At 45.1% G+C, this 15,035-nt stretch overlaps 1 protein-coding gene across 1 annotated transcript in view; it reads left to right on the top strand.

Moving 5' to 3' along the window:
* Positions 1 to 15,035, top strand: part of LOC111147266 (acyloxyacyl hydrolase) — a 162,060-nt gene that overhangs the window by 115,736 nt on the left and 31,289 nt on the right. The window contains exons 14-15 of the mRNA XM_022503203.1: positions 11,982 to 12,018; positions 12,794 to 12,868. Coding sequence (XP_022358911.1) covers positions 11,982 to 12,018; positions 12,794 to 12,868 — 112 coding nt within the window. The remainder of the gene's footprint in view (positions 1 to 11,981; positions 12,019 to 12,793; positions 12,869 to 15,035) is intronic.

The raw sequence follows: 15,035 nt of genomic DNA, 5'->3' as shown, positions 1-15,035 counted from the left end.
CCGCTGATCCAGTGGTTGCCAGGGATGATAAAGCGTTTGTTTGTTTGTTTTTAAGATTGATTTATTTAACAGAGAGAGATCACAAGTAGGCAGAGAGGCAGGCAGAGGAGGGGCGGGGAAGCAGGCTCCCTGCTGAGCAGAGAGCCCGATGTGGGGATGTGGGGCTCCATCCCAGGACCCTGAGACCATGACCTGAGCTGAAGGCAGAGGCTTAACCCACTGAGCCACCCAGGTGCCCCTGATAAAGCGTTTTAAAATGTAAAGTGTCAAAGTCATGTTTAATTTGGGTACCAATTCTCCAGCACCGGGGTTAGGCACAGCGAGCTTCCTGCTAACAGCGGCTCCTATAGCTTCCAGCTTTCCCCAAGGTTCCCAAGTGGAGGGACCCACGTAGTGAAGGGGAAAAGGGTCAAAAACCCTCGTAGTTGGCTGGCTCCGCACACAAAGTCACCTCACGACTCAAAGATGCAAAGTGAGGCTCAGAGAACAGACCACAGAGGTTTCCCCTTCTTATTACTTTATAAAATCGTCTCCTTGCCATGTAAACCGGTAGACTGGTTTTGAATGTAGGTGCTGGAATGGGTGTGTGACTAGGACAAATGCTTAATTTCTCGGGCCTGCCTCTGCATCTATAAAATGGGGATCATGGTTCGATGAACACAACTGTCAGTGGTGACCCAGGCTATCATCCTGGGTTGCCTAGACGACAAGCTAGCTCCAGTAGGCCACCTACCCCCTATTTTGCTGGAGGAAAGGCTGCACCCAAAGTCAGTCTGATTATGGGGTTCCAGGAACAAACCCTGCCTTGTAAGTTTGCCCCTTCTCCAATAAAGCTAATTTTTAAACTACATCACATGACATTGTGGAATTCATCACAAACCCCAGATGGGGCCTACTTTGCACAGTAGGGATGATAATAGGCCATACCTGAACTTTACAGGGCTATTATAAAGTTGAATGGGAAAATGCAGTGTTCGCTCATTGCTAACTCCACTTACCACCTGTCCTGTTATTTCCTCAGCAATTTTAAAAAATCACTTTTTCAATGTAAAGTGTTTCTTCAAAAAACTAAGTAGATTTGAAAACAAAAATACATTTAAAATACACATGTCTGTAATGGGAAGGCCTGTTACTCCCAGAATGCAAGGACAGAAAGAGGGGTCACCTAGGGTTGGGTCTCCAGGCCCCTTGAGACAGCAGTGGGCAGGGAGGTAATGGGAACGGGTGAGGGGCAGCTGGCTGGACCTGGAGAATCTGACAGAAAAGAGAGCTCCCTCCGGAAGGAAAAGCTGGGCCAAGGATAGGAGTGGGAAAGATGAAGCCTGGTAAATAGTGGGTCTGAGATGACCAAGGGGAGTGGGGCCGGAGCCAGAGGAGAAATGAGTGGACCGCAAGGGAGCCCTGGGGAATGGGAGCTGGGTGCGGCCTGGGTGTCTGGTGAGGCAATCATGGACCCCAAAACCACCTCCCATACCCATGCTGCATGTCCCACTTTTGAGGGTCTTGGCAGTGGGCCTCAGGGCCTCATGCTCAGTGAAGGCTCAATGAATGCTATTTATTCAGCCCTCATTGTCCCTGCCTGACGTCCCTTGCCCCCTCGTTCACACATCCAGCAGAGCCAACCTCCTGCCTCATCACACTAGCCCTTTGTCGTGGCCTCTGCTCTCACCCTTTACTTGGCTTATAGCTGACTTTCTTGCTTCAAGTCTGACTCCCCAGTGTGACAGTGAGCAGGAGCCCCAGGGGACCCACATTTGTACTCCTGGCATTGAGGTCAGGCTCTGCTGTGCGTAGTAGGGACTTGCCAACCCGACGCACGCTTTCTTTTAAGCCCAAATACCTTTCAGGAGTTATGTTCAGCCTTTGAAGAGAGGAAAAGCACACACAGTAATCCTTTGCCAACCTGAATACCTCCACGGTGGACAAAATCCACCATTGGCAGGATTACACTTCATTTTTAAAATAAAGGGTAGAAGAAAAACAAATGTTAAAGGGGTATTCAATATGTATTTTTAAGTAAATAAAAATGCACGAGTCACCCACTTCTAAAATAAACAAGACTCATCTGCTTTAAAAGGCAAGGAGATCACAGCCCCTGAGCTCCCACGGCCTGTAGCACACAGCCTGCCGGGGAGGCCACTCTGACCGACCGGTTAGGGGCCTCCAAGGGACACTTTACTAGCTTGGGATGTCCTTTTCTCTGGTAGCCTTCCTCTTTCTGTTTTTGCAGGTGTAGCAAAACCTTAGTGTAAACACCTCTTTTGAGTTGTTTTGTTTTCAGAAAGTCAGAAGTTCTCACAGGAATATTTTTCTCCAGGCCCAATCTTCTATATGGTGTGGGGCCACCCCTTTGTGCACACCTGGGTGCTCGCTCACTCACCGGGAGTAGGAGCAGGGGACTAGCCAGAAGTGTATGGATAAGAAACACGGAGGATTCTAACACGTGGCCAAAGTGCATGTGTTCTAGCCTCACCTCCCCGACCCTGCCTCAATCCCTTGGCTGTAAGCCAGATGTGAGTTGGAACCCTCCACTTCTCCCCATGGTCCCCCACTCCAAGAACTTCTTGCCGGTCCCCTTCTTCAAGCTTGCATTAAACCTTCTGGAGAATGGGAGAGAATCTAGCAGACTGGAGAACTAGAGACAAGGGACAACATTCAGGGCAGCATATGGAATTTATACTCAGGCCATCTCCATGATCAAGGACTGGGAAGGCTAAGTGGGAGTTGGGGGTGGGTGGTGTGAAGAGGTGAAGGAGGAGATTCTTCAGCAGATTGAGAAAGGGGGTCCTGGAGCAGAAGTGGAGGGAGGGGAGAGGTGGGAAGAGGAGAGCAGGGAACTGCGTGTCCATGATGGCTATAAGTTCAGCCCTGGGCTCTCCCCTGACGGCTGTTCAGCTGTTGCTTCTCCACATCACTGCTCTGAGATTACCAGCAAAGAAAATCACCTTATTCGTGTACCACAGGACAGTACAACTCATTCCTGTTGCTCTCCAGTGAAAAGTTGGGGGGAGAAGCGAGCCCTAAATTCATCTCCATGCTTTCGTTGTCTCTGCTGATATTTCTGATAACCGGTCGCCCTAATGGACACAGAAGATAAAAAGACTACATATTAATGCATACGGGACCACCTTCAAGCCCTGATCTGTCCCTGGATGGCTCCAGAGCTTCAGGGAATTGTGCCCCATTCTGGGCCTCAGTTTCCCTAGGTGTCAAATAAAGGGCTTCAACCAGATAATCTCAATGTTCATCCAGCTCTATGACTTTGAAATTCTAAATCAGACCTCAATCTTCAGGCCCACTCCGTGTTTAAGTGTTCCGTTTTGAATTGGATTTGTTGCTGATCTTTCAAACTTGAGAGCTTTTACATAAAAATCCAATTTTTATTTCTCTCCAAAATCTGCAACTCTGGCAACACAGCTGCACTCCTGCCTGGCGAGAGTCCATTGGAGCTGAGTGGTGGCCTCCCCCTCCAGTGGACTGCATGTTTAGCTACCCGGCGCCTGTGGCTGTTTGAACCTTCGTCCCCCTCCCCTTAAGTCTAAGGGGCTAGGAGCTACTCAAGGAAAAGTAGAACTAAAACTTGGACGCAAAACAAATCAGAAGGTGCCAAAGTGGGGAAGAGCTCCTGCAAGGTGACCAGGCTGAGAAGCAGGAGGAGAGAAGTCATCTCTGGGGGATGTTCTAACAAGGCTGGACATGGAGGAGCCATCCATCCTGCTGCTGGATGTGCCAGAAAGGAGTGTGCTTCCTCAACAAGCAGAAGAACTGTGGAAGGAGCGTGCCCGGGGCACAGAAACACCACGCATGAGTCAGGCCTTCCTCTGAGCCAGAAAGAACACACTGATGTCCTCTCAGGCCCTTGGCAGCTAATCATGTGTTCCAGCTGGGACTACAGTCCAGGACCATTGGCCAGGGCTCGAGTCTCCAGAACCATCCGTTAGCACGATGGGTGGATGCTTCTGGAGAGTTGTGTGAGGTTGCTAGTGCTATTATTACTTTTATAGGTTTTAGCTATTAAGTCCTGCCTGCCGACTTAGTTCAGACTGCTTTAACAAAAAAACCCCAGAGACTGAGCAGCTTATAAACAACGGAAATGCATTTCTGACAATGTCAGAGGCTGGAAGTCCGAGAGGATAACGCCAGCAGGCCTGGGTCCTGGGTGGGAGCCCGCTCGCAGCTTGTGAACTGTGGACTTCGGTCGTCTCCACTTGTGATGTGGCAGAAAGGAAGCATACCAGCTCTCCACCTCTTCTGAAGGGCACCAGTTCTACTCATGAGAACTCTATCCTTCGGACCTGATTTCCTCTCAAAGGCCCCACTTCCAAAGACCTTCACAATGGGGATTAGATTTCAAAATGAATTTTGGAGGAACACAAATATTCAGTTCATCAAAGGTAACCTTCTCTTCTCTCACCCAGACACTATCCTAGTATTTACATATTCTATCCCCATTTAATCCACAAACAACCCTATTTTACAGGTGAGGACACTGGGGCTTGGATACACTTAATAACTTAAGTGATTAATGGTCCATCAACTTGTCAATGGTAGAGCTCAAGCCTGGGTCTGAATTATCCCAGCCCTGTCAGAGCATGTCTGTCCCTGCTTCCAGCCACACCGTGCTGTCCCCCTTTCAGAGTCTGGCCTCTAAAGCCAGCATCTTTACTACATTTCTACTATCTTCAGTTCACTGTCTAGAACAACCAACACCAGCCCTGGAGAGGTAGGCGATCACAATTAGATACCCCGACCCAGCATTCTGTGCCGGTGTCCCCTCTTTATCACGAGTGGTCCTCTTTGAAAAGGATAGACAAGGAAAAAGGTAAAAGAGTGATGAAGAAACAAACTATAAATGAGTATTAATCAAGGCTTTGCTGAATTCGGTCATACACACAAGAACTTATTTTCATCACCACTACATCCCGCCTCATGATCTCTGTTCTCCAACAAAATTTGTACCTGTTTTTAATACCTGTAACTGGCTAATTGAGCATCTGCTATTGTGTTCTTGACAAAAATGCATAACCTGAATTTAATCAGGAGGAAACATAAGACAAACTCAAATTCGAAGGGCACGCTATAAAATAATTGGTTAGTACCCTTAAAAAGTGTCAAGGTCAAAAAACACCAAGGAATTAGTCCAGATTAAAGAAGAGTAAACTGACACGAGACTGAAGGTAGTATGTGATCCTGAGTTGGTCTGACCCAGAAAGTGTTGGGTCTGAGTTGGGCTGACCCACCCATGGGACAATCTGAATAGGTCTATAGATGAGGCAGTAGGCTTGTGCCAGTGGGAAGTTCCCGAGTTTGATCCCAGTACTGTGATTGTGAGACATGGTCCCACTTAGGGAATTTGGGTAAAGAGAAGGTGAAAATCCTTTGTTCTGTTTTGGCAACTTTTTGTAAATTATTTCAATCTTTGTAAATTATTGCAACTTTCTGGAAATGATCTCAAAATGAAAATTTTCAGGCAGTTTTTTAAAAGCTACAGAGTACTGGAAAGAAGCAAAGAAGTTACCCTCCCAAGTACAAGTAGGCCTTCAGGAAAGTATTTAGTGAACCTAACTCCTGGGTCATATTTTTGGTCTCAACCCAGAATGTCAAGAGGAGATGACAGAAATTATTTATAACAAGACAACTAGGACATTTCTATTTGGGAGCCATGATCCAGTGTGCTCACAGCAACAAAGCCCGATTTTAATACCAATTTTTGAGAGGCTTTGATCTGAAAGATAAATGCAGATAGGCTCAGTGCCCGCAGGTATCAAAACTTGCCATTTCTCCTAAGAGCCAAACGCATCTCCAAGATACAATGTTTGATTATAACAGAAACTTTTGAAAGAAAAACATGTCAATCTGACACATTTCCTATAGAGGAACACATTTCCCTCCTTTTAATTAGGGGGATTTATTCCCTTTTTTAATATTTTCAAGGCTTTCAGTCTCCAAGAATTATTAAACAATGGAGACATTGTGATCCGAGTGGAGCAATTTCTTAGGATTTATCTCTGCAGCCCTTCCTGAGGCTTCTCCTTGTTCCAGGCAGCTCATGCAGTCTGAGGCAGAACACCTGACCATGATCACAATGTGAAGAATGTGAGCTTTCCATTCTTCTGTTAGGTCAAGATTTCCATCCTGTACCTCTTGAGTCTGCACACTTACCGATGGCAAATACAGAAGCAAATATCTTATACTATTTTATGTCATTTTCAAGTGTTCCTGAAGTCCTAGGGGGTCTCCTTTCTAGATCCCTTTTATTTAAGGTTTGAGATAAGGGACATCGGGGTGAGGAGGGGAGCTCACTGCTACTTATGTTGGTAACTTACATGAACTTGCTGGGTTTTTTATCAGCTCCAAATCTTGCTGGGATGTGCCTTTACCTTTGGTCTTCTCTTTTACTTCCCTTTTTCTCATTTTCCACTTGATTTTGCTCCCACTACTCCTTCTGTTTCCTCTCCAGTATTGCAATAGCTGCTAGAAATAGAAAGATGAATAGAACAAAGTCCCTGCCTTCAAGGAGGGCATATAAAGAGGGAAAAGTAAGGGGGGAGGGACAAATAAGGGAACCACTATGGTTCTTGTGAAATGACACTAAAAGAGAGGTAGGTTGAAGTCTGAGGAATTAATTGGAGGTGACAGGCATTTACCTCTGCCTGGAGAAGGACAGGAAAACCTTGCTAATGAGGTACATTTGAGCAGAGTGTCCTGCAGAAAAAAAAATTAGGAAACCAAAAAACAGAGAGAGATGGTGACTCAGTGCAAAGAGGCTCCAAGGGCAAAATAATCTTTGGGAAAGAGGGGGAGAGAAGTTCAGCGTGGCTGAAGGATGTTTGTGAAGTTTTGTCTAGTTTTGAAACTAGGAGTCAGGTGAGAGCCATGCTGGGAAGGCTGTTACTTTCTTTTAAAAATATATGTTTGGGGAATCATTTATCTAGTTTGTCACAGAAATTCAGAACCACACTTGTGAATTTGAAAGCATTTTCAGTAGTAGAAACACCATCAGAAACTGTCACAACAAGCAATTATTAAGTGCCTACTATTTTGAGCTCAAGGTCAGTGTATTAGTCTGAATGTTTCTACTTAAGCAAACAACTTTAGAGAAATGAAGGAGTTTAAATTTCTTATGGCTGATTTTTTAAGCCAGATTTATACAATCCATACTCTTCAAAATGCTTCCTCAATTACAAAAACATAGCCAAATCTCCATTATTTAAAATCTGATGAAAGTTAAAAAGCATTATTAGATTTTCTTTAGGTCCGTGTATGACAACACGTTTTCCATGAATATTTTACACTCTCTATAATGCTTTTTAGGTTTCTGGTTCTGGATACAGTAGAGTAAGCACACTCCATCCACTCTGGCCCACGGAATACCACTGTGAAACGTGGTCAGAAAATATGGAACAGGTACTGGAGGGCTGTGAAAAGTAAATAGTAGCAGGTCGATTGAAGAAGAAAACCAGAATTAGGAGTACCACCAAACCGACAGTGAGGTTAGCATTTTGTTGTCCTCTGCTATCTCCCAACCAAACACAAGGCTATCTGATCTATCTCAGTGGTTACTAATGTCTGTTGTTAAACTGGCATCTGGAATGGATCACTGCTTACTAGCTGTAGGACCTTGACCACGTCTCTTTCCACCTCTGGGCCTCCTCTGTAAAGTGGGCTGCCTGATCACTTGCTCTTGGAGGTCCCACCCAATGCAGATGCTCCAAGCCTTCACAGATGACTTCTAAGGAGCACCAAGAGGCAGAGGTAGGAAGCTAATGAGGCTGCAGCTGAAGGACCACCCCCAGCCCCAATCCTGGTGACCATTTGAGTTTGTAAAATTTGCCAACTTAAAATAGTTAACCACAATTGGTTAAGACCCTTGTCTCCTTCCACTGTGGCTTCCCTTTAGGTCAGGCCTCATTTTCATGTTTTGTGTCCTTTTCCTTAAAGAGGATCCCCCAGATTATATAAGCTTCAGAGCTTGAAACCTGGATCTGCCCCCATCCTATTCAGATACTTATAACAAAGATGGCATTCAGCTAGGAATTCTGATGTAAGAATCCACAGGTATTTTATTGGAAATTCATTAACAGGTTCTTGTCTTAGAAATTCAAGAAAAGGGGGCGCCTGGGTGGCTCAGTGGGTTAAGCCGCTGCCTTCAGCTCAGGTCATGATCTCAGGGTCCTGGGATCGAGCCCCACATCAGGCTCTCTGCTTGACAGGGAGCCTGCTTCCCTCTCTCTCTCTCTCTCTGCCTGCCTCTCTGTCTACTTATGATCTCTCTCTGTCAAATAAATAAAAAAAAAAGAAAAGAAAAAGAGAAATTCAAGAAAGGAAACACCTACTTTTCTTTCAGTACACAGCTTCACATGACTTCTTCAGGGCTTCCCAGAACCTTACCACCTTATGGTCATTGTCTGTTTCATGACTATAAGCTTCACAAGAGTAGGGACCATGTCTTTTCTATTTGCTGATGTGTTCCTGGCATCTGTTTGCAATGCCTGGCCCAGAGTAAGTACTCCATAAACATAATCAAGGTAAAGCATTAGTTTATGAAGACCTGTTATCCTTAAATATACCTTATCTTTTTCCATGAAGAATTTGAGACTGAGCACTCCTACTCTGGGCCAGGCACAGAAAGTCGCAAGCTCATCTAGAAAACCATTGAAAGTATGTTACCAATTGACTTGCATGTCCAAGATATGAAGCACTTGCTGCTGTGGTCAACACTGATCTAGCAGCGGAAGTGTAAGCTGAAGTTTATTTAGGAAGGAGAGCCAGTGCCGAGAGTATATGAAACCCTTCTTCTCTTCTTGCAATGCACTATTCCTCACTTAAAAGGCACTGAATGAGCCAGAATTTTGATTTTGATGGCCAAAAAAGACCCCCTTCTTCCCTTAACTGTAGACAGGTAGATTTTCCCTTAGGCCGCCTTGATGAATAAATCAAATGCCCCTCTTTTGTAGTCACATCTTTTCTACTTCTCTGAACTAGAATTGTAGAGGCCAGACTATGGACCTCTCAGGGGTGGTGGCGGTTCTTCAAATGCCCCCCTTGTTTTGCTACATCCCACAGGCTAGGAACTGCCTTTCTCTCCTGCTCACATCTTCCAGGTAGGTCCAGCTGCTCAGTATTTTCTACAATGGCAGCAGCAAAATCCACAGTTGAGAAGTCTCCACCCAGGAGCAGAAAGGCCATAGAGCTCAGGAGCGAGAGAGACAGCAAATGTTGATGGGGCTTCAAAAGAGTAGAGAATGACAGCGAGAGGGGATTAAGAAGAAAAAGTGGTATGGGAATTACCTAAACTAATTACATAATCTCATCAAAGGAAGATTCCCAAAAGGAAATGGAAATTGTGGGTGGCGCAACAACTCTAGAGCACAGAGAATTCTGTGCTTATAATATAAATATTCAGCAGAAGAAAAAAATCAGCATTTGGGTAGAAAAGAGTAGGCACGTCCCCTCTCTTGTTGAGTGGTTGTTTGTGGTGGCCGTTTCTAAACTCACCGCACCCACCCAGGCGACTGGCCTGCCATCCTTGTCCGGAGCAGCCAAGGGATGTGGGTGGTGTGGGCAGGGGAGGGGGCTGCTTATGTGGCAAGCTATTACAGGTTTTCATTTTGATTTCCCTCAAGCTCTGTGGGTGCTCTGCACCTCAAATTCCCAGCTGTACTCTGGATAATGAGGAAAATTATCGGCCTGACCTGGTCCTTTAATTTTTTTCCCTCTCATGGTTTGAGCTTTCATTAGTTTTCATTTCTCATTAAGAGAAAAAATCAAAGAGTGGGAATTAAACACCTCTTGATTGTTATCCTACTGAAAATGGGGAAATTGAGAGTTGTGGGGCAGGAACTGAATGAAAGGCCCAGCCGAGATGACTGAGTCCCCATAGGGCATGTCAGAGGCATTGGCTGTCCTTCTCCTCCCCCTTGAGAACAGTAGGGAGCCATCTAACACCCAGGAATGCTTGGAGTCTCTACATTTAGGACTCAGGGTTGTAAAAATCTGGCACATTCTCTGAGCAGAGAGAAGAGGCTGAAATCACATTGGGCTTTCCTCTTTTTAAGCATTGGCTTTGGGTTCCCATTAAACCTTACCCCTGCGGACGCCGCTCCTCAGGTATAGAGGCTGTGTCCAGCCCATCTGTAAATTTCATACAGGCACGTGGCAGTATGTCAGGCATGTGGCAGGCTCGGCGAATGAATGGAGAGCGTGAATGAACGCATGCGTGCTGAGATGAACTGACTGCTCTTAATTTCTGTGTTTGCGTGCATACTGAATATACCCCGCCTCGCTACATGAAGGAAATAAAAAACAGTATGGTGGTTGTTCCAAAAAAAAATTAAACCTAGCACTACCATATGGTCCAGCAATTTCAATAAAATATATACCTAAGGGAATTGAAAGGAGGGACCTAAACAGACACTTGTACACCAGTGTTCATAGCAGCATTAATCACAGTAGCGAAAAGGTAGAAACCAAGCAAGTGCCTCTCCACCATGGACAGTTCGGATGAGTGGACAGTCCAGAAGTGTATATCCATACACTGGAAAATTAGCCAGCCTTTAGAAGAACAGATATTCTGACACATGCTACAAGCGGATGAACTGTGAAGACTAAATGAAATCAGCCAGGCACAAAAAGACAAATATTCTCTGATCCCCTCTATATGAGGTACCTGATTATTCTTTAATGAGTACAGGGATACAGTGTGCCATGCTGACAGTCACACCACAATGTGAACATACTTAACGCCACTTAACTGCGCGCTCAAAAAAAGGGAGAATGGTAAACTTTATGGCTGTATATTCTACTGCAATAAAGAAGGAAGTAAAGCAACCTTCACTGAATGTATGGACATTTCTGAGTCAACCCAGGGAACATGGGGGCTGCCGGTATAGTTTGATGCCAGCTGTATGTGAAGAAGGGGGCCACACTGCTTCAGGGGAATGTGGGCCTTCCTGGCCTTCACAGCTGTGCAGGCCCCCTTCCCCCATGTGGCTCCGTAAAAACATTCAGAGTCTGCCATAAAATGCATCTGCCCCAAGCTTTGAAGGCTGGAAATTACAGGAGATTCTGCCTTGTCCCATGAGTTGTACCACCCACGAGTTAACCTCATAATCACTTACTTGTTACCGCAGACCAGCCTCCAAGGGACAAACTAGCAGTAAACCTCTTTGGGTTCAACTCTTTCTAGACGAGGAGCAATATGCCAGAGCTCAGCAGTGCAGACAGAAGGGACTGAATTTGAGCTTCAGTTCTCCCTATTATGACTTGTGTGGCTTTAGGCAACTCACTTAAGTACACCTCAGTTTCCTCATCTATAAAATGGGAATACGACTGTACCTACCTCACAGAGTTGTATGAAGGCCTAAATGAAATAATAATGTAAGTGCCTAACAGAATGGCCAGAGTAAAATGAGTATCAAATGAATACAACTTTTGTGAAAGAGATACATTACAGGTGGTAATGGGTAGAGCAAGGTTTGTCGCTCATGTCATGATAGGAGTTGAAATATACGCTCTGAACAATCAGAACCTCGCACAGGCCAGCCAACCAGAAGAAGCCTCGGGGATGAGTGGGATACCAGCAGGTGATTAAATGGGGCTTTCTAGGGGGATGGGTAGTTCTCAGAGAATCATTTTTACTTCTTCTTGCCCCTCATCCAGTTTCCTAATCTTTGGAGTAGTTTCCTCTTGGAGATAGATGTATATCATTTTCTCACATCTACTAGAAGGTTTACTCATCCATGCTTAGGAAATATCTCTAGATCTGAATATCCAAAGAATTTAGAATTATGTTAGCATAATGCCAAGTAAACAGAAAACCCATTAAGGAGCGTTCCAAGATGACATCATTCCCGTCCCTATGATGGGACCTCTGGCTGCACACTGATGCTTCTTCATGCTTTCAGTCAGTCAGGTTATCATACTGATAGTGTCGAATTGAACTCACTGACTTTAATTATTTCTTAATTTTAATTATTCAGGTGGATCTTCCCAAAACCTGGAAAAATTTCTAGAGACGTAAGTGAAAGAGGGATATACGAAGTTGTTTTTAAATTGGGTTTCTCATTGTGAGGAAAGAATGAAAACCCTCTGTTGTCACCCTGTAATCACTTGTACTAAGCATCAGTACCTTGCTAGTGACTCCCACACACTGGACATTATCACTTCTTGGACCAGTGGACATAGAAATTGATTAATGTGCATATGTCCTTAAAGAAGGATCATAAAAATGCATACAAAGAGGGTCAAACTTAAGTCTAGCTGAAGTAGCTGGAAAAAAGGCAAAACAAAAACAAAACAAAACAAAACAAAAACCTTCATTTTCCCACTTTATGTGCTCATTTTGAGCTTAAAATTCAGAAGCAAGGCCCTGGCTGCCCAGAATGGAAACATTGGGAAGCCCTGGAATTTCGAAAGTTCAATACTGGAGCTCAGCTATCCAGATGTCCTACAAATCTGGACAGAGGGAAGCCAATAACACTTGAGGACAAAAGCTGTGAAAAATCCTAAGAAGATGGTAACGTGTCTGCCTCCTGGAGACTTCAGTCCACCCTTTTCAATTCTATGCACTTAAGCGGTCTTCCCCTCATGGGGAAGTAATTTACAGATTATACAGAAGAAGGGGAAAAGAGGAAGAGTGATCATGGAAAGAAAGAAAAATAGCAAAAGTTACCAAAGTGGGGGGTGGGTGGGGCACACAAAATTCCTTTCATGGGCCCAGGCTGTGACATCAGCTAAGACTAAGTTTGGTTTCTGAGGTTTTGCCATTCAGAGTCCATCTCTGGCTTCTCAGTTTGTCTAGGAACCAACTGTTGGACCATCCAGCCATCGTCATATATGCCATGATTGGAAATGATGTCTGCAATGGGTGAGTTACAGAGAAAGAAAGCTTTGAAAATTCTTGGACTCTGGGTACCCACCCCGTCTTCTCTTCTCCACTCCACTGTGTTACAGTACCCTCCTATTGAGTTGAATTTCTCTGTCTTAGCAAGTCCTAGACACATATGAAATTGATAAAAACAGCCCGTAAAGCTGGAAGACCCTTTAAAAAATATCTGATCCATTAATTCTCTGCTCTGATTCCCAGCAGATGGGTATGTCACGATATAAGTTCTCAGTTATATCACAAGATATATGCTGCTACTAGCCAAGAATCCAAGCCTGAATATCATGGCCTTTTAAATAAAACCAGGCTGAATCACAGCTACCCCATAAGAATAGCTTCCTCGCTCACATTCTGATGTCGGTGTTCATGCAGAGAGAAAGCATAGACTTGGAGCATTTGCCAACAAACTGTATAATTTACAGCCACTCTTATTTATGCCTATGGCCCATAGTAAGAAAGCAATTTTGCTAAACTGCTAATATCAGTAGTGATTTCAAAATGTTGAATGCCTTAGTCTCCCACAACATTTTGGAAGGTTTCTCAAAAATTGTGTGTACCCCTAAGAATATGCCGCACATGTGAATGCCATCTGTCCTGTGATTGTGGCCAAAAAGGAAAAAAAAAAGGTGAGATCAGATCTAGAACAACTCCCCAGTAGCCACCCACCCACCATCTCAGAAAACAGAAAAGTAAAGCCAAGAGAGATTATGTGACTTGCCTGATTAATTGATTAATGGCAGAGCTGGCCTCCAACCCAAACGATACTAGAAGTAGGTCATCCTACTGACTGCCTGTCCTTTGCTTTCACTCACCGAGCTCTCTAAGCCTGTGCTAAAAACCCAGTTCAATATTACTAAAATGTATTTGCCCTCACCAACACCTCCATGAGGTAAGAAAGCCCTGGAACTCTCACGGTGAAGGAGGTGTAGACCTAATTAGTGAAGTGAGTTCAGGTCAGTAGATACCATACTGCTGTGCAGAAATACTGATGTGCCAAACTCTGCCTTGGCACCCCCTGGGTTGGTTTACCACCCTCCCCCGAACCCCAAAGCTCCCAAGAAAGACTCAAGTCCCAACTTCTGTGATGAGCCACATAGAACTCTCTGGCAAATAGCAGACACACCCCCAAACTCTCCATGAACCAAGAGTCACACTACCCCCTAGCAGCCTTAAGAGGAAGTATGATTGTCCCTATTTTGTAGATGAACAAACAGGTTCTGCAAGGTTAAGGAACTTGCTTATATTGCTACAAGTAGCAAGGCTGAGAGGCAGACCAGGTTCTCTGAGGAAGTTCTGTGATCTTTTCATAGTCCACACCTGCCTTAACTGCGTTCCTTTAGGCGATCACTTTTGTAAACATATGTACTGACCACCTACGGTGTGCCAAATGCTGTACCAGGCTCTGGGACATAATGGCAAAGAGGCCACAGTGCCTGACCACAAGGAGCTTATGGAAGGGGAAGCACTGAGCTTCAACCCCAGCCCTATCACAGAACAGAATGAACCTGTGTCACATCAGATAGCATACCTCCAGCCTCCGGGATCAAGTTCTCCCAGAGGAGACACAGAGCAAACCACGGCTAATGAGCCCAGAACACCTGCAGAGAGAGGCTTTGACTCCAAGAACCCAAACCTCTCCACCTGCATTTTCCAGCAGAACCTGCTTACTCAGAGTCCCTTCCAGCCCAGGCCTGCTTTTCCTTTTCCAAGGAGCCAAAGGGCAGGCAGACATCAGCCAGAGACCTGTGCCAGCCTCTCCCCCCGCCAGGGATCTGGGCAGAGAAGCAGCGAGCATTTGGGTGAAAGAACGGGGTTGGCAGCGTGGGATGTCCCCGCAGTGCCCACTTTGCAATGTCCTGCGGTGGGGTTAGAAAAATAAAGACAGATGGCAGCTGTACCTCCCCATCTGCCAGCACATCAAGGTGGAGCAGACAACCCAAAATGAGCAGAGCGATCGCATAAAAAGCTCAAGCCAGCAACGAGTTGCATAATAAGTCCGCCCTGGAACAAGTTTGGGGATATTGGCTTGACTTTTTTCTTTCCTTTTTTTTATGATGATGCTAGCATTTACTGAAATAATGCAGCCCTGTGCTTTTTCTCAATTCTCCAAACTCACGCAGTTACTCAGTAAGTACGTGCTAAATGAATG

The sequence above is a fragment of the Enhydra lutris genome, unplaced genomic scaffold (assembly GCF_002288905.1).
Source record: "Enhydra lutris kenyoni isolate GAN:26980312 unplaced genomic scaffold, ASM228890v2 scaffoldscaffold16, whole genome shotgun sequence".
Taxonomy (NCBI): domain Eukaryota; kingdom Metazoa; phylum Chordata; class Mammalia; order Carnivora; family Mustelidae; genus Enhydra; species Enhydra lutris.
The sequence above is the reverse complement of the archived record's forward strand: the minus strand, read 5'-3'. Positions and strand labels throughout refer to the sequence as shown.